The sequence below is a fragment of the Argopecten irradians genome, chromosome 4, assembly GCF_041381155.1.
Source record: "Argopecten irradians isolate NY chromosome 4, Ai_NY, whole genome shotgun sequence".
Lineage (NCBI taxonomy): Eukaryota > Metazoa > Mollusca > Bivalvia > Pectinida > Pectinidae > Argopecten > Argopecten irradians.
The window spans coordinates 51,218,139-51,238,326 of record NC_091137.1 but is presented as its reverse complement, the minus strand read 5'-3'; the positions used below and the strand labels follow the sequence as shown (position 1 = coordinate 51,238,326).

General features: G+C 55.8%; 1 protein-coding gene across 1 annotated transcript in view; it reads left to right on the top strand.

Moving 5' to 3' along the window:
• Nucleotides 1–19,298, top strand: part of LOC138322348 (uncharacterized) — a 107,971-nt gene extending 88,673 nt beyond the window's left edge. The window contains exon 5 of the mRNA XM_069266387.1: nucleotides 19,132–19,298. Within this exon, the coding sequence (XP_069122488.1) occupies nucleotides 19,132–19,298 (167 nt within the window). The remainder of the gene's footprint in view (nucleotides 1–19,131) is intronic.
• Nucleotides 19,299–20,188: the final 890 nt, after the last annotated feature.

Genomic DNA, 20,188 nt, shown 5'->3' with positions numbered 1-20,188 from the left:
ACACAGCCCCACTCCTAAACACAGCCCCACTCCTAAACACAGCCCCACTCCTAAACACAGCCCCACTCCTAAACACAGCCCCACTCCTAAACACAGCCCCCACTCCTAAACTCAGTTCCCACACCTAAACACAGTTTTCCCACTCCCTAAACACACAGCACAGTTCCCACTCCTTAACACAGCCCCTTTCTCCTAAACACAGCCCCCACTCCTAAACACAGCCCTCACTCCTAAACACAGCCCCACCTTCCTAAACACATTCCCACTCCTAAACACAGCCCCCACTCCTTAACACAGCCCCACTCCTAAACACAGCCCCCACTCCTAAACACAGCCCCCACTCCTAAACACAGCCCCCACTCCTAAACACAGCCCCCACTCCTAAACACAGCCCCCACTCCTAAACACAGCCCCCACTCCTAAACACAGCCCCCACTCCTAAACACAGCCCCACTCCTTAACACAGCCCCTTACTCCTAAACACAGCCCCCACTCCTAAACACAGCCCCACTCCTAAACACAGCCCCACTCCTAAACACAGCCCACACTCCTAAACACAGTCCCCACTCCTAAACACAGAGCCCCCACTCCGAAACACAGCCCCCACTCCTAAACACAGCCCCCACTCCCTAAACACAGCCCCACTCCTAAACACAGCCCCACCTTCCTTAAAACACAGCCCCACTCCTAAACACAAGCCCCCACTCCTAAACACAGCCCCCACTCCTTAACACAGCCCCACTCCTAAACACAGCCCCCACTCCTAAACACAGCCCCACTCCCTAAACACAGCCCCGCACTCCCTAAACACAGCCCCACTCCTAAACACAGCCCCCACTCCTTAACACAGCCCCCACTCCTAAACACAGCCCCCATCCCACTCCTAAACACAGCCCCCACTCCTAAACACAGCCCCTCCCACTCCTAAACACAGCCCCCCCCACTCCTAAACACAGCCCCACTCCTAAACACAGCCCCACTCCTAAACACAGCCCCACTCCTAAACACAGCCCCCACTCCTTAACACAGCCCCACTCCTAAACACAGCCCCCACTCCTAAACACAGCCCCACTCCTAAACACAGCCCCCACTCCTAAACACAGCCCCACTCCTAAACACAGCCCCCACTCCTAAACACAGCCCCAACTCCTTAACACAGCCCCACTCCTAAACACAGCCCCACTCCTAAACACAGTCCCGTCCCCACTCCTAAACACAGTCCCCCACTCCTAAACACAGCCCCCACTCCTAAACACAGTCCCTCACTCCTAAACACAGCCCCCACTCCTAAACACAGCCCCACTCCTAAACACAGCCCCCACTCCTAAACACAGCCCCCACTCCTAAACACAGACCCCACTCCTAAACACAGCCCCCACTCCTAAACACAGCCCCACTCCTAAACACAGCCCCACTCCTAAACACAGTTCCCACTCCTAAACTCAGCCCCACCCCTAAAAACAGCCCCACTCCTAAACACAGGCCCATTCCTAAACACAGCCGCCACTCCTTAACACAGCCCCACTCCTAAACACAGCCCCCACTCCTTAACACAGCCCCACTCCTAAACACAGCCCCCACTCCTAAACACAGCCCCCACTCCTAAACACAGCCCCACTCCTAAACACAGCCCCACTCCTAAACACAGCCCCCACTCCTAAACACAGCCCCACACCATAACACAGACACCTCCTTAACACAGCCCCACTCCTAAACACAGCCCCCCCACTCCTAAACACAGCCCCACTCCTAAACACAGCCCCTCCTAAACACAGCCCCCTCCTAAACACAGCCCCCACTCCTTAACACAGCCCCACTCCTAAACACAGCCCCCACTCCTAAACACAGCCCCACTCCTAAACACAGCCCCCACTCCTAAACACAGCCCCCACTCCTAAACACAGCCCCACTCCTAAACACAGCCCCACTCCTAAACACAGTCCCCACTCCTAAACACAGCCCCACTCCTAAACACAGCCCCCACTCCTAAACACAGCCCCACTCCTAAACACAGCCCCACTCCTAAACACAGCCCCCACTCCTAAACACAGCCCCACTCCTAAACACAGCCCCCACTCCTTAACACAGCCCCACTCCTAAACATAGCCCCCACTCCTAAACACACTCCCACTCCTAAACACAGCCCCCACTCCTAAACACAGCCCAGTCATTAACACAGCCCCACTCCTAGACACAGCCTCGCTCCTAAACACTGTCCCACTCCTAAACACAGCCCCACTCCTAAACACAGCCCCTTTCCTAAACACAGTTCCCACTCCTAAACACAGTTCCCACTCCTAAACACAGCCCCACTCCTAAACACAGCCCCCACTCCTAAACACAGTTCCCACTCCTAAACACAGTTCCCACTCCTAAACACAGCCCCAAACAAAAAACTCAGCCGCCACTAAAACACACCTAGCCCCACTCTTAAACACAGCCCCACTCCTAAACACAGCCCCCCACTCCTTAACACAGCCCCACTCCTAAACACAGCCCCCACTCCTAAACACAGCCCCACTCCTAAACAGCAGCCCCCCACTCCTAAACATCAGTTCCCACTCCTAAACACAGCCCCACTCCTAAACACAGCCCCACTCCCTAAACACGGGTCAGCCCACTCCTAAACACACAGCCCCCACTCCTTAAACACAGCCCCCACTCCTAAACACAGCCCCACTACCTAAACACAGTCCCCACTCCTAAACACAGCCCCCACTCCTAAAAACAGCCCCCTCACTGTCCTAAACACAGCCCCACTCCTAAACACAGTCCCCCACTCCTAAACACAGCCCCAACTCCTAAAACACAGCCCCCACTCCTAAACACAGCCCCCACTCCTTAAACACAGCCCCCGACTCCTAAACACAGCCCCCATTCCTAAACACAGCCCCACTCCTCCTAAACACAGCCCCCACTCCTTAAACACAGCCCCATCTCCTAAACACAGCCCCCACTCCTTAAACACAGCCCCCACTCCTTAACACAGATCCCTCACTCCTAAACACAGCCCCACCTCACCTAAACACAGCCCCACTCCTAAACACAGCCCCACTCCTAAACACAGCCCCACTCCTAAACACAGCCCCCACTCCTAAACACAGCCCCACACTCCGTAAACACAGCCCCACTCCTAAACACAGCCCCACTCCTAAACACAGCCCCCACTCCTAAACACAGACCCAGCCCACTCCTAAACACAGCCCCACTCCTAAACACAGCCCCCCACTCCTAAACACAGCCCCCACTCCTTGAACACAGCCCCACTCTTAAACACAGCCCCACTCCTAAACACAGCCCCCACTCCTTAACACAGCCCCACTCCTAAACACAGCCCCCACTCCTAAACACAGCCCCACTCCTAAACACAGCCCCCACTCCTAAACACAGCCCCACTCCTAAACACAGCCCCCACTCCTAAACACAGCCCCACTCCTAAACACAGCCCCACTCCTAAACACAGCCCCACTCCTAAACACAGCCCCACTCCTAAACACAGCCCCCACTCCTAAACACAGCCCCACTCCTAAACACAGCCCCACTCCTAAACACAGCCCCCACTCCTAAACACAGCCCCCACTCCTAAACACAGCCCCACTCCTAAACACAGCCCCCACTCCTAAACACAGCCCCACTCCTAAACACAGCCCACTCCTAAACACAGCCCCCACTCCTAAACACAGCCCCACTCCTAAACACAGCCCCACTCCTAAACACAGCCCCCACTCCTAAACACAGCCCCACTCCTAAACACAGCCCCACTCCTAAACACAGCCCCCACTCCTTAACACAGCCCCACTCCTAAACACAGCCCCCACTCCTAAACACAGCCCCACTCCTAAACACAGCCCCCACTCCTAAACACAGCCCCACTCCTAAACACAGCCCCACTCCTAAACACAGGCCCCACTCCTAAACACAGCCCCACTCCTAAACACAGGCCCCACTCCTAAACACAGCCCCACACTCCTAAACACAGCCCCGCACTCCTAAACACAGCCCCAAGCTCCTTAACACAAGAGCCCCACTCCTAAACACAGCCCCCACTCCTAAACACAGCCCCACTCCTAAACACAGCCCCACTCCTAAACACAGTTCCCACTCCTAAACACAGCCCCCACTCCTAAACACAAGCCCCCCCACACCTTAAACACAGCCCCCACTCCTAAACACAGCCCCCTCTCCTAAACACAGCCCCACTCCCACTCCTAAACACAGCCCCACTCCTAAACACAGCCCCCACTCCTAAACACAGCCCCCACTCCTCCTAAACACACAGCCCCCACTCCTAAACACAGCCCACTCTTCCTAAACACAGCCCCACTCCTAAACACAGCCTAACTCCTAAACACAGCCCCCACTCCTAAAACACAGCCCCCACTCCTAAAACACAGCCCCCACTCCTAAACACAGCCCCACTCCTAAAACACAGCCCCCACTCCTAAACACAGCCCCACTCCTAAACACAGCCCCACTCCTAAACACAGCCCCCCCACTCCTAAATCACAGCCCCCACTCCTAAACACAGCCCCCACTCCTAAACACAGCCCCCACTCCTAAACACAGCCCCCACTCCTAAACACAGCCCCCCACTCCTAAACACAGCCCCCCACTCCTAAACACAGCCCCCACTCCTAAACACAGCCCCACTCCTAAACACAGCCCCACTCCTAAACACAGCCCCACTCCTAAACACAGCCCCACTCCTAAACACAGCCCCCACTCCTAAAGCCACAGTCCCACTCCTAAACACAGCCCCACTCTTAAACACAGCAGCCCCACTCCCCCTCTAAACACAAGCCCCACTCCTAAACACAGCCCCCACTCCTTAACACAGCACCCCACTCCTAAACACAGCCCCCACTCCTAAACATAGCCCCCACTCCTAAACACACTCCCACTCCTAAACACAGCCCCCACTCCTAAACACAGCCCAGTCATTAACACAGCCCCACTCCTAGACACAGCCTCGCTCCTAAACACTGTCCCACTCCTAAACACAGCCCCCATTCCTAAACACAGCCCCAACTCCTAAACACAGCCCCACTCCTAAACACAGCCCCCACTCCTAAACACAGCCCCACTCCTAAACACAGCCCCACTCCTAAACACAGCTCCCACTGTTAAACACAGCCCCACTCTTGAACACAGCCCCACTCCTAAACACAGCCCCACTCTTAAACACAGCCCCCTCTCCTAAACACAGCCCCACTCCTAAACACAGCCCCACTCCTAAACACAGCCCCCACTCCTAAACACAGCCCCACTCCTAAACACAAGCCCCACTCCTAAACACTGCCCCACTCCTAAAACACAGCCCCCACTCCTAAACACAGCCCCATTCTCCTTAACACAGCCACCACTCCTAAACACAGCCCCACTCCTAAACACAGCCCCCACTCTCCTAAACACAGTCCCCGACCACTCCTCTTAAACACAGCCCCATACTCCTAAACACAGCCCCACCCTACTCCTAAACACAGCCCCCCTCCTCTAAACACAGCCCCACTCTTAAACACTAAACACAGCCCCACTCCTAAACACAGCCCCACTCCTAAACACAGCCCCCACTCCTTAACACAGCCCCACTCCTAAACACAGCCCCACTCCTAAACACAGCCCCACTCCTTAACACAGCCCCACTCCTAAACACAGCCCCCACTCCTAAACACAGCCCCACTCCTAAACACAGCCCCCACTCCTAAACACAGCCCCCACTCCTTAACACAGCCCCTCACTCCTAAACACAGCCCCACTCCTAAACACAGCCCCACTCCTAAACACAGCCCCCACTCCTAAACACAGCCCCCACTCCTAAACACAGCCCCCACTCCTAAACACAGCCCCCACTCCTAAACACAGCCCCCACTCCTAAACACAGCCCCACTCCTAAACACAGCCCCCACTCCTAAACACAGCCCCCACTCCTAAACACAGCCCCCACTCCTAAACACAGCCCCCACTCCTAAACACAGCCCCACTCCTAAACACAGCCCCCACTCCTAAACACAGCCCCACTCCTAAACACAGCCCCACTCCTAAACACAGCCCCCACTCCTAAACACAGCCCCACTCCTAAAACACAGCCCCCACTCCTAAACACAGCCCCCACTCCTAAACACAGCCCCAATCCTAAACACAGCCCCACTCCTAAACACAGTCCCCACTCCCTAAACACAGCCCCGCACTCCTAAACACAGCCCCCACTCCTAAACACAGCCCCCACTCCTAAACACAGCCCCCCACTCCTAAACACAGCCCCCACTCCTAAACACAGCCCCCACTCCTAAACACAGCCCCACTCTTAAACACAGCCCCACTCCTAAACACAGCCCCACTCCTAAACACAGCCCCACTCCTAAACACAGCCCCACTCCTAAACACAGCCCCCACTCCTAAACACAGCCCCACTCCTAAACACAGCCCCCACTCCTAAACACAGCCCCACTCCTAAACACAGCCCCCACTCCTAAACACAGCCCCACTCCTAAACACAGCCCCCACTCCTAAACACAGCCCCACTCCTAAACACAGCCCCCACTCCTAAACACAGCCCCCACTCCTAAACACAGCCCAGTCATTAACACAGCCCCACTCCTAGACACAGCCTCGCTCCTAAACACTGTCCCACTCCTAAACACAGCCCCCATTCCTAAACACAGCCCCAACTCCTTAACACAGCCCCACTCCTAAACACAGCCCCACTCCTAAACACAGCCCCTCACTCCTAAACACAGCCCCCACTCCTAAACACAGCCCCCTCCTAAACTCCTAAACACAGCCCCACTCCTAAACACAGCCCCCACTCCTAAACACAGCCCCCACTCCTAAACACAGCCCCTCACTCCTAAACACAGCCCCACTCCACACCCCACTAAACACAGCCCCACTCCTAAACACAGCCCCACTCCTAAACACAGCCCCCACTCCTAAACACAGCCCCACTCCTAAACACAGCCCCACTCCTAAACACACAGCCCACTCCTAAACACAGCCCCCACTCCTAAACACAGCCCCACTCCTAAACACAGCCCCCACTCCTAAACACAGCCCCGCACTCCTAAACACAGTTCCCACTCCTAAACACAGCCCCACTCCTAAACACAGCCCCACTCCTAAACACAGCCCCCACTCCTAAACACAGCCCCACTCCTAAACACAGCCCCCTACTCCTAAACACAGCCCCCACTCCTAAACACAGCCCCCACTCCTAAACACAGCCCCCACTCCTAAACACAGCCCCACTCCTAAACACAGCCCCCACTCCTAAACACAGCCCCCACTCCTAAACACAGCCCCACTCCTAAACACAGCCCCACTCCTAAACACAGCCCCCACTCCTAAACACAGCCCCACTCCTAAACACAGCCCCACTCCTAAACACAGCCCCCACTCCTAAACACAGCCCCAACTCCTTAACACAGCCACACTCCTAAACACAGCCCCACTCCTAAACACAGTCCCCACTCCTAAACACAGCCCCACTCCTAAACACAGCCCCACTCCTAAACACAGCCCCCACTCCTAAACACAGCCCCACTCCTAAACACAGCCCCCACTCCTAAACACAGCCCCACTCCTAAACACAGCCCCACTCCTAAACACAGCCCCACTCCTAAACACAGCCCCCACTCCTAAACCCAGCCCCACTCCTAAACACAGCCCCACTCCTAAACACAGCCCCCACTCCTAAACACAGCCCCACTCCTAAACACAGCCCCCACTCCTAAACACAGCCCCACTCCTAAACACAGCCCCACTCCTAAACACAGCCCCCACTCCTAAACACAGCCCCCACTCCTAAACACAGCCCCACTCCTAAACACAGTTCCCACTCCTAAACACAGCCCCACTCCTAACACAGCCCCCACTCCTAAACACAGCCCCACAGTCCTAAACACAGCCCCACTCCTAAACACAGCCTCCACTCCTAAACACAGCCCCACTCCTAAACACACAGCCCCACTCCTAAACACAGCCCCAACTCCTAAACACAGCCCCACTCCTAAACACAGCCCCCACTCCTAAACACAGCCCCACTCCTAAACACAGCCCCCACTCCTAAACACAGCCCCACTCTTAAACACAGCCCCACTCCTAAACACAGCCCCACTCCTAAACACAGCCCCACTCCTAAACACAGCCCCCACTCCTTAACACAGCCCCACTCCTAAACACAGCCCCCACTCCTAAACACAGCCCCCACTCCTAAACACAGCCCCCACTCCTAAACACAGCCCCACTCCTAACACAGCCCCACTCCTAAACACAGCCCCACTCCTAAACACAGCCACCACTCCTAAACACAGCCCCCACTCCCTAAACACAGCCCCCACTCCTTAACACAGCCCCACTCCTAAACACAGCCCCACTCCTAAACACAGCCCCCACTCCTAAACAGCCCCACTCCTAAACACAGCCCCACTCCTAAACACAGCCCCACTCCTAAACACAGCCCCACTCCTAAACACAGCCCCACTCCTAAACACAGCCCCCACTCCTAAACACAGCCCCCACTCCTTAACACAGCCCCACTCCTAAACACAGCCCCCACTCCTAAACACAGTTCCCACTCCTAAACACAGTTCCCACCTCCTAAACACAGCCCCCACTCCTAAACACAGCCCCCACTCCTAAACACAGCCCCACTCCTAAACACACAGCCCCACTCCTAAACACAGCCCCACTCCTAAACACAGCCCACTCTCCTAAACACAGCCCCCACTCCTAAACACAGCCCCACTCCTAAACACAGCCCCCACTCCTAAACACAGCCCCACTCCTAAACACAGCCCCACTCCCCACTCCTAAACACAGCCCCACTCCTAAACACAGCCCCACTCCTAAACACAGCCCCCACTCCTAAACACAGCCCCCACTCCTAAACACAGCCCCACTCCTAAACACAGCCCCCACTCCTAAACACAGCCCCACTCCTAAACACAGCCCCACTCCTAAACACAGCCCCACTCCTAAACACAGCCCCACTCCTAAACACAGCCCCCACTCCTAAACACAGCCCCCACTCCTAAACACAGCCCCCACTCCTAAACACAGCCCCACTCCTAAACACAGCCCCCACTCCTAAACACAGCCCCACTCCTAAACACAGCCCCACTCCTAAACACAGCCCCACTCCTAAACACAGCCCCCACTCCTAAACACAGCCCCACTCTTAAACACAGCCCCCACTCCTAAACACAGCCCCACTCCTAAACACAGCCCCCACTCCTAAACACAGCCCCACTCCTAAACACAGCCCCACACTCCTAAACACAGCCCCCACTCCTAAACACACAGCCCCACTCCTAAACACAGCCCCACTCCTAAACACAGCCCCACTCCTAAACACAGCCCCCACTCCTAAACACAGCCCCACTCCTAAACACAGCCCCCACTCCTAAACACAGCCCCCACTCCTAAACACAGCCCCACTCCTAAACACAGCCCCACTCCTAAACACAGCCCCACTCCTAAACACAGCCCCACTCCTAAACACAGCCCCCACTCCTAAACACAGCCCCCACTCCTAAACACAGCCTCCACTCCAAAACACAGCCCCAACTCCTAAACACAGCCGCCACTCCTAAACACAGCCCCCACTCCTAAACACAGCCCCACTCCTAAACACAGCCCCACTCCTAAACACAGCCCCACTCCTAAACACAGCCCCACTCCTAAACACAGCCCCCATTCCTAAACACAGCCCCCACTCCTTAACACAGCCCCACTCCTAAACACAGCCCCACTCCTAAACACAGCCCCCACTCCTAAACACAGCCCCACTCCTAAACACAGCCCCCACTCCTAAACACAGCCCCCACTCCTAAACACAGCCCCACTCCTAAACACAGCCCCACTCCTAAACACAGCCCCACTCCTAAACACAGCCCCCTCTCCTAAACACAGCCCCCACTCCTTAACACAGCCCCCACTCCTAAACACAGCCCCACTCCTAAACACAGCCCCCACTCCTAAACACAGCCCCCACTCCTAAACACAGCCCCCCACTCCTAAACACAGCCCCAACTCCTTAACACAGCCCCACTCCTAAACACAGCCCCACTCCTAAACACAGCCCCCACTCCTTAACACAGCCCCACTCCTAAACACAGCCCCACTCCTAAACACAGCCCCCACTCCTAAACACAGCCCCCCACTCCTAAACACAGTCCCCACTCCTAAACACAGCCCCCACTCCTAAACACAGCCCCACTCCTAAACACAGCCCCACTCCTAAACACAGCCCACACTCCTAAACACAGCCCCCACTCCTAAACACAGCCCCCACTCCTAAACACAGCCCCACTCCTAAAACACAGCCCCCACTCCTAAACACAGCCCCCACTCCTAAACACAGCCCCCACTCCTTAAACACACAGCCCCACTCCTAAACACAGCCCCCACTCCTAAACACAGCCCCACTCCTTAACACAGCCCCACTCCTAAACACAGTCCCCACTCCTAAACACAGCCCCCACTCCTTAACACAGCCCCTCTACTCCTAAACACAGCCCCACTCCTAACACAGCCCCACTCCTAAACACAGCCCCCACTCCTAAACACAGCCCCCACCCTTAAACACAGCCCCACTCCTAAACACAGCCCCACTCCTAAACACAGCCCCCACTCCTAAACACAGCCCCACTCCTAAACACACAGCCCCACTCCTAAACACAGCCCCCACTCCTTAACACAGCCCCACTCCTAAACACAGCCCCCACTCCTAAACACAGCCCCCACTCCTAAACACAGCCCCACTCCTAAACACAGCCCCACTCCTAAACACAGCCCCCCACTCCTAAAACACAGCCCCACTCCTAAACATCAGCCCCCACTCCTAAACACAGCCCCCACTCCTAAACACAGCCCCCAACTCCTAAACACAGCCCCCCACTCCTAAACACAGCCCCACTCCTAAACACAGCCCCACTCCTAAACACAGCCCCACTCCTAAACACAGCCCCACTCCTAAACACAGCCCCACTCTAAAACACAGCCCCACTCCTTAAACACAGCCCCACTCCTAAACACAGCCCCCACTCCTAAACACAGCCCCACTCCTAAACACAGCCCCACTCCTAAACACAGCCCCACTCCTAAACACAGCCCCCACTCCTCAAACACAGCCCCACTCCTAAACACAGCCCCCACTCCTAAACACAGCCCCCCTCCTTCAACACAGCCCCACTCCTAAACACAGCCCCACTCCTAAACACAGCCCCACTCCTAACACAGCCCACTCCTTAAACACAGCTCCCACTCCTAAACACAGCCCCCACTCCTAAACACAGCAGCCCCAGTCAAAAACACAGCCCCACTCTCTTAACACAGCCCCCACTCCTAAACACAGCCTCACTCCTTAACACAGCCCCACTCCTAAACACAGCCCCACTCCTAAACACAGCCCCACTCCTAAACACAGCCCCACTCCTAAACACAGCCCCCACTCCTTAACACAGCCCCACTCCTAAACATAGCCCCCACTCCTAAACACACTCCCACTCCTAAACACAGCCCACTCCTAAAACACAGCCCCCACTCCTAAACACAGCCCCCCACTCCTAAACACAGCCCCACTCCTAAACACAGCCCCCCACTCCTAAACACAGCCCCACTCCTAAACACAGCCCCCACTCCTAAACACAGCCCCCACTCCTAAACACAGCCCCCACTCCTAAACACAGCCCCCTACTCTAAACACAGCCCCCACTCCTAAACACAGCCCCCACTCCTAAACACAGCCCCACCCTCCTAAACACAGCCCCCACTCCTAAAACACAGCCCCCACTCCTAAACACAGAGCCCCACTCATAAACACAGCCCCACTCCCTAAACACAGCCTTCCGCATCCTAAACACTCCCCACTCCAAAACACAGCCCCCACTCCTAAACACAGCCCCACTCCTAAACACAGCCCCCACTCTATAAACACAGCCCCCACTCCTAAACACAGCCCCACTCCTAAACACAGCCCCCACTCCTAAACACAGCCCCACTCCTAAACACAGCCCCCACTCCTAAACACAGCCCCACTTCCTAAACACAGCCCACTCCTAAACACAGCCCCCACTCCTAAACACAGCCCCACTCTCCATAAACACACAGCCCCCACTCCTAAACACAGCCCCACTCCTAAACACAGCCCCACTCCTAAAACACAGCCCCACTCCTAAACACAGCCCCACTCCTAAACACAGCCCCCACTCCTAAACACAGCAGCCCCACTCCTAAACACAGCCCCACTCCTAAACACAGCCCCCACTCCTTAAACACAGCCCCACTCCCTAAACACAGCCCCCACTCCTAAACACAGCCCCCACTCCTAAACACAGCCCCCACTCCTAAACACAGCCCCCACTCCTAAACACAGCCCAGTCATTAACACAGCCCCACTCCTAGACACAGCCTCGCTCCTAAACACTGTCCCACTCCTAAACACAGCCCCCATTCCTAAACACAGCCCCAACTCCTTAACACAGCCCCACTCCTAAACACAGCCCCACTCCTAAACACAGCCCCCACTCCTAAACACAGCCCCACTCCTAAACACAGCCCCCACTCCTAAACACAGCCCCCACTCCTTAACACAGCCCCACTCCTAAACACAGCCCCCACTCCTAAACACAGCCCCAACTCCTAAACACAGCCCCACTCCTAAACACAGCCCCACTCCTAAACACAGCCCCACTCCTAAACACAGCCCCACTCCTAAACACAGCCCCACTCCTAAACACTCGCCCCACTCCTAAACACAGCCCCACTCCCCTAAACACAGCCCAACTCTAAAACACATCCCCCACTCCTTATAACACAGCCCCCACTCCTAAACACAGCCCCCCACTCCTAAACACAGCCCCCACTCCCTAAACACAGTCCCCACTCCTAAACACAGTCCCCACTCCTAAACACAGCCCCGCACTCCTTAACACAGCCCCTCACTCCTAAACACAGCCCCACTCCTAAACACAGCCCCCCCACTTTACTAAACACAGCCCCCACTCCTAAAGCACAGTTCCCACTCCTAAACACAGCCCCTTACTCCTAAAACACAGCCCCACTCCTAAACACAGCCCCCCACTCCTAAACACAGCCCCACTCCTAAACACAGCCCCCACTCCTAAACACAGCCCCCACTCCTAAACACAAAGCCCCCACTCCTAAACACAGCCCCAGCCCCACTCCTAAACACAGCCCCACTCCTAAACACAGCCCCCACTCCTAAACACAGCCCCACTCCTTCCTAAACACAGCCCCACTCCTAAACACAGCCCCACTCCTAAACACAGCCCCCACTCCTAAACACAGCCCCCACTCCTAAACACAGCCCCCACTCCTAAACACAGCCCCATCCTAAACACAGCCCCACTCCTAAACACAGTCCCCACTCCTAAACACAGCCCCACTCCTAAACACAGCCCCCACTCCTAAACACAGTCCCCACTCCTAAACACAGCCACCCCACTCCTAAACACAGTCCCCACTCCTAAACAAAGCCCCCACTCCTAAACACAGCCCCCACTCCTAAACACAGCCCTCACTCCTAAACACAGCCCCCCACTCCTAAACACAGCCCCACCACTCCTAAACACAGCCCCTCACTCCTAAACACAGCCCCCCACTCCTAAACACAGCCCCAACTCCTAAACACAGCCCCAGACTCCTAAACACAGCCCCCACTCCTAAACACAGCCCCAACTCTTTCCAAACGCCAGTCCCCACACTCCTAAACACAGCCCCCACTCCTTAACACAGCCCCCACTCCTAAACACAGCACCCCAACACTCCTAAACACAGCCCCCCACTCCTAAACACAGCCCCCACTCCTAAACACAGCCCCACTCCTTAACACAGCCCCCCCACTCCTAGACACAGCCCCACTCCTAAACACTAGCCCCCACTCCTTAACACAGCCCCCACTCCTTAACACAGCCCCCACTCCTAAACACAGCCCCACTCCTAAACACAGCCCCTCACTCCTAAACACAGCCCCACTCCTAAACACAGTCGCCCACTCCATAAACACAGCCCCACTTCCTAAAACACAGCCCCCACTCTCTAAACACAGCCCCACTCCTAAACACAGAGCCCCCACTTCCTTAAACACCAGCCCCACTCCTAAACACAGCCCCACTCTTAAACACAGCCCCACTCCTAAACACAGCCCCACTCCTAAACACAGCCCCCACTCCTAAACACAGCCCCACTCCTAAACACAGCCCCCACTCCTAAACACAGCCCCACTCCTAAACACAGCCCCCACTCCTAAACACAGCCCCCACTCCTAAACACAGCCCTGTCCTAAGACACACCTCTAAACACAGCCCCCACTCCCTAAACACAGCCCCACTCCTAAACACAGCCCCCACTCCTAAACACAGCCCCACTCCTAAACACAGCCCCACTCCTAAACACAGCCCCCCCACTCGCTAAACACAAGCCCCCACTCCTAAACTCAGAAACACAGCCCCACTCCTAACACAACAGCCCACTCCTAAACACAGCCCCCACTCCTAAACACAGCCCCAACTCCTTAACACAGCCCCACTCCTAAACACAGCCCCACTCCTAAACACAGTCCCCACTCCTAAACACAGCCCCCACTCCTAAACACAGCCCCCACTCCTAAACACAGCCCCCACTCCTTAAAACACAGCCCCCACTCCTAAACACAGCCCCCACTCCTAAACACAGCCGCCACTCCAAAACACAGACCCACTCTTAAACACAGTCCCCACTCCGAAACACAGCCCCCACTCCTAAACACAGCCCCAGCCCTAAACACAGCCCCACTCCTAAACACAGCCCCCACTCCTAAACACAGCCCCACTCCTAAACACAGCCCCACTCCTAAACACAGCCCCCACTCCTAAACACAGCCCCACTCCTAAACACAGCCCCACTCCTAAACACAGCCCCTACTCCTAAACACAGCCCCACTCCTAAACACAGCCCCCACTCCTAAACACAGCCCCACTCTCCTAACACAGCCCCACTCCTAAACACAGCCCCCACTCCTAAACACAGCCCCACTCCTAAACACAGCCCCCACTCCTAAACACAGCCCCCACTCCCTAAACACAGCCCATTCACTCCTAAACACAGCCCCACTCCTAAACACAGCCCCACTCCTAAACACAGCCCCCACTCCTAAACACAGCCCCCACTCCTAAACACAGCCCCCACTCCTAAACACAGCCCCACTCCTAAACACAGCCCCCCACTCCTAAACACAGCCCCCACTCCTAAACACAGCCCCACTCCTAAACACAGCCCCCACTCCTAAACACAGCCCCACTCCTAAACACAGCCCCCACTCCTAAAACACAGCCCCACTCCTAAAACAGCCCCACTCTTAAACACAGCCCCCTCTCCTAAACACAGCCCCCACTCCTTAACACAGATCCACTCCTAAACACAGCCCCCACTCCTAAACACAGTTCCCACTCCTAAACACAGTTCCCACTCCTAAACACAGCCCCTTACTCCTAAACACAGCCCCCACTCCTAAACACAGCCCCACTCCTAAACACAGCCCCACTCCTAAACACAGCCCCACTCCTAAACACAGACCCCACTCCTAAACACAGACCCCACTCCTAAACACAGCCCCACTCCTAAACACAGCCCCCACTCCTAAACACAGCCCCACTCCTAAACACACAGCCCCACTCCCTAAACACAGCCCAACCCACTTAAACACAGCCCCACTCCTAAACACAGCCCCCCACTCCTAAACACAGCCCCACTCCTAAACACAGCCCCACTCCTTAAACACAGCCCCCACTCCTAAACACAGCCCACTCCTAAACACAGCCCCCACTCCTAAACACAGCCCCACTCCTAAACACAGCCCCACTCCTAAACACAACAGCCCCACTCCTAAACACAGCCCCCACTCCTAAACACAGCCCCACTCCTAAACACAGCCCACTCCCACTCCTAACACCAGCCCCCACTCCTAACACAGCCCCCACTCCTAAACACAGCCCCCACTCCTAAACACAGCCCCACTCCTAAACACAGCCCCCACTCCTAAACACAGCCCCACTCCTAAACACAGCCCCACTCCTAAACACAGCCCCCACTCCTAAACACAGCCCCACTCCTAAACACAGCCCCACTCCTAAACACAGCCCCACTCCTAAACACAGCCCCACTCCTAAACACAAGCCCCCACTCCTAAACACAGCCCCACTCCTAAACACAGCCCCACTCCTAAACACAGCCCCACTCCTAAACACAGCCCCACTCCTAAACACAGCCCCACTCCTAAACACAGCCCCACTCCCTAAACACAGCCCCCACTCCTAAACACAGCCCCACTCCTAAACACAGCCCCACTCCTAAACACAGCCCCACTCCTAAACACAGCCCCACTCCTAAACACAGCCCCCACTCCTAAACACAGCCCCACTCCTAAACACAGCCCCCACTCCTAAACACAGCCCCACTCCTAAACACAGCCCCACTCCTAAAACACAGCCCCCACTCCTAAACACAGCCCCCCACTCCTAAACACAGCCCCACTCCTAAACACAGCCCCCACTCCTAAACACAGCCCCATCCTAAACACAGCCCCCACTCCTAAACACAGCCCCCCACTCCTAAACACAGCCCCACTCCTAAACACAGCCCCACTCCTAAACACACAGCCCCACTCCTTAACACAGCCCCACACTCCTAAACACAGCCCCACACTCCTAAACACAGCCCCCACTCCTAAACACAGCCCCAACTCCTAAACACAGCCCCCACTCCTTAAACACAGCCCCACTCCTAAACACAGCCCCACTCCTAAACACAGCCCCCACTCCTAAACACAGCCCCCACTCCTAAACACAGCCCCCACTCCTAAACACAGCCCCCACTCCTAAACACAGCCCCCACTCCTAAACACAGCCCCACCACTCCTAAACACAGCCCCACTCCTAAACACAGCCCCCACTCCTAAACACAGCCCCACTCCTAAACACAGCCCCACTCCTAAACACAGCCCCCCCTCCTAAACACAGCCCCACTCCTAAACACAGCCCCACTCCTAAACACAGCCCCACTCCTAAACACAGCCCCCACTCCTAAACACAGCCCCACTCCTAAACACAGCCCCACTCCTAAACACAGCCCCCACTCCTAAACACAGCCCCCACTCCTAAACACAGCCCCACTCCTAAACACAGCCCCACTCCTAAACACAGCCCCCACTCCTAAACACAGCCCTCTCACACTCCTAAACACAGCCCCACTCCTAAACACAGCCCCACTCCTAAACACAGCCCCACTCCTTAAACACAGCCCCACTCACTCCTAAACACAGCCCCACTCCTAAACACACAGCCCCACTCCTAAACACAGCCCCCACTCCTAAACACAGCCCCCACTCCTTAAACACAGCCCCACTCCTAAACACAGCCCCACTCCTAAACACAGCTCCTTAAACACAGCCCCACTCCTAAACACAGCCCCACTCCTTAAACACAGCCCCCACTCCTAAACACAGCCCCACTCCTAATCACAGCCCCCACTCCAAAATACAGCCCCCACTCCTAAACACAGCCCCCACTCCTAAACACAGCCGCCACTCCAAAACACAGCCCATTTCCTTAAAACACAGCCGCCACTCCTAAACACAGCCCCCACTCCTAAACACAGCCCCCACTCCTAAACACAGCCCCCACTCCTAAACACAGCCCCACTCCTAAACACAGCCCCCACTCCTAAAACACAGCCCCCACTCCTAAACACAGCCCCCACTCCTAAACACAGCCCCACTCCTAAACACAGCCCCACTCCTAAACACAGCCCCACTCCTAAACACAGCCCCCACTCCTAAACACAGCCCCACTCCTAAACACAGCCCCACTCTTAAACACAGCCCCACTCCTAAACACAGCCTCACTCCTAAACACAGCCCCACTCCTAAACACAGCCCCACTCCTAAACACAGCCCCCACTCCTAAACACAGCCCCCACTCCTAAACACAGCCCCCACTCCTAAACACAGCCCACTCCTAAACACAGCCCCCACTCCTAAACACAGCCCAGTCATTAACACAGCCCCACTCCTAGACACAGCCTCCACTCCTAAACACAGCCCCCACTCCTAAAACACAGCCCTAAACACTCCTAAAACACAGCCCCACTCCTAAACACAGCCCCACTCCTAAAACACAGCCCCCACTCCTAAACACAGACCCCACTCCTTAAACACAGCCCCCACTCCTAAACACAGCCCCCACTCCTAAACACAGCCCCACTCCTAAACACAGCCCCCACTCCTAAACACAGCCCCACTCCTAAACACAGCCCCACTCCTAAACACAGCCCCACTCCTAAACACAGCCCCCACTCCTAAACACAGCCCCACTCCTAAACACAGCCCCTCACTCCTAAACACAGCCCCACTCCTAAACACAGCCCCCACCCACTTCCAAACACAGCCCCCACTCCTAAACACAGCCCCACTCCTAAACACAGCCCCACTCCTAAACACAGCCCCCACTCCTAAACACAGCCCCACTCCTAAACACAGCCCCACTCCTAAACACAGCCCCACTCCTAAACACAGCCCTCACTCCTAAACACAGCCCCACTCCTAAACACAGCCCCACTCCTAAACACAGCCCCACTCCTAAACACAGCCCCCACTCCTAAACACAGCCCCCACTCCTAAACACAGCCCCACTCCTAAACACACAGCCCCACTCCTAAACACAGCCCCAACTCCTAAACACAGCCCCACTCCTAAACACAGCCCCCACTCCTAAACACAGCCCCACTCCTAAACACAGCCCCACTCCTAAACACAGCCCCACTCCTAAACACATGCCCCCACTCCTAAAACACAGCCCCACACTCCTTAAACACAGCCCCACACCCTAAACACACCCCACTCCTAAACACAGCCCACACTCCTAAACACAGCCCCTCCTAAACACAGCCCACCCCCCACCACTCCTAAATACACAGCCCCCACTCCTAAACACAGCTCCCCCACTCCTAAACACAGCCGCCCACTCCAAAAACACAGCCCCCATTTCCTAAAACACAGCCCGCCACTCCTAAACACAGCCCCACTCCTAAACACAGCCCCCCAGTCCATTCCTAAACACAGCCCCCATTCCTAAACAGCCCCCACTCTTAAACACAGCCCCACTCCTAAACACAGCCCCACTCTCCTAAACACAGCCCCCACTCCTAAACACAGCCCCACTCCTAAACACAGCCCCAGCCCCACCCTAAACACAGCCCCCACTCCTAAACACAGCCCCACTCCTAAACACAGCCCCCACTCCTAAACACAGCCCCCACTCCTAAACACAGCCCCACACTCTCTAAACACACCCCACTCTTAAACACAGCCCCACTCCTAAACACAGCCCCACACTCCTAAACACAGCCCCACTCCTAAACACAGCCCCCACTCCTAAACACAGCCCCACTCCTAAACACAGCCCCCACTCCTAAACACAGCCCCACTCCTAAACACAGCCCCACTCCTAAACACCAGCCCCTACCTAAACACAGCTCCCACTCCTAAACACAGCCCCCCACTCCTAAACACAGCCCCACTCCTAAACACAGCCCCAACTCCTAAACACAGCCCCACTCCTAAACACAGCCCCACTCCTAAACACAGCCCCCCTACTCCTAAAACACAGCCCCCACTCCTAAACACAGCCCCCACTCCTAAACACAGCCCCACTCCTAAACACAGCCCCACTCCTAAACACAGCCCCACTCCTAAACACAGCCCCACTCCTAAACACAGCCCCACTCCTAAACACAGCCCCACTCCTAAACACAGCCCCACTCCTTAACACAGCCCCACTCCTAAACACAGCCCCACTCCTAAACACAGCCCCCACTCCTAAACACAGCCACACTCCTAAACACAGCCCCACTCCTAAACACAGCCCCACTCCTAAACACAGCCCCCACTCCTAAACACAGCCCCACTCCTAAACACAGCCCCACTCCTAAACACAGCCCCACTCCTAAACACAGCCCCACTCCTAAACACAGCCCCACTCCTAAACACAGCCCCCACTCCTAAACACAGCCCCCACTCCTAAACACAGCCCCACTCCTAAACACAGCCCCACTCCTAAACACAGCCCCACTCTTAAACACAGCCCCACTCCTAAACACAGCCCCACTCCTAAACACAGCCCCACTCCTAAACACA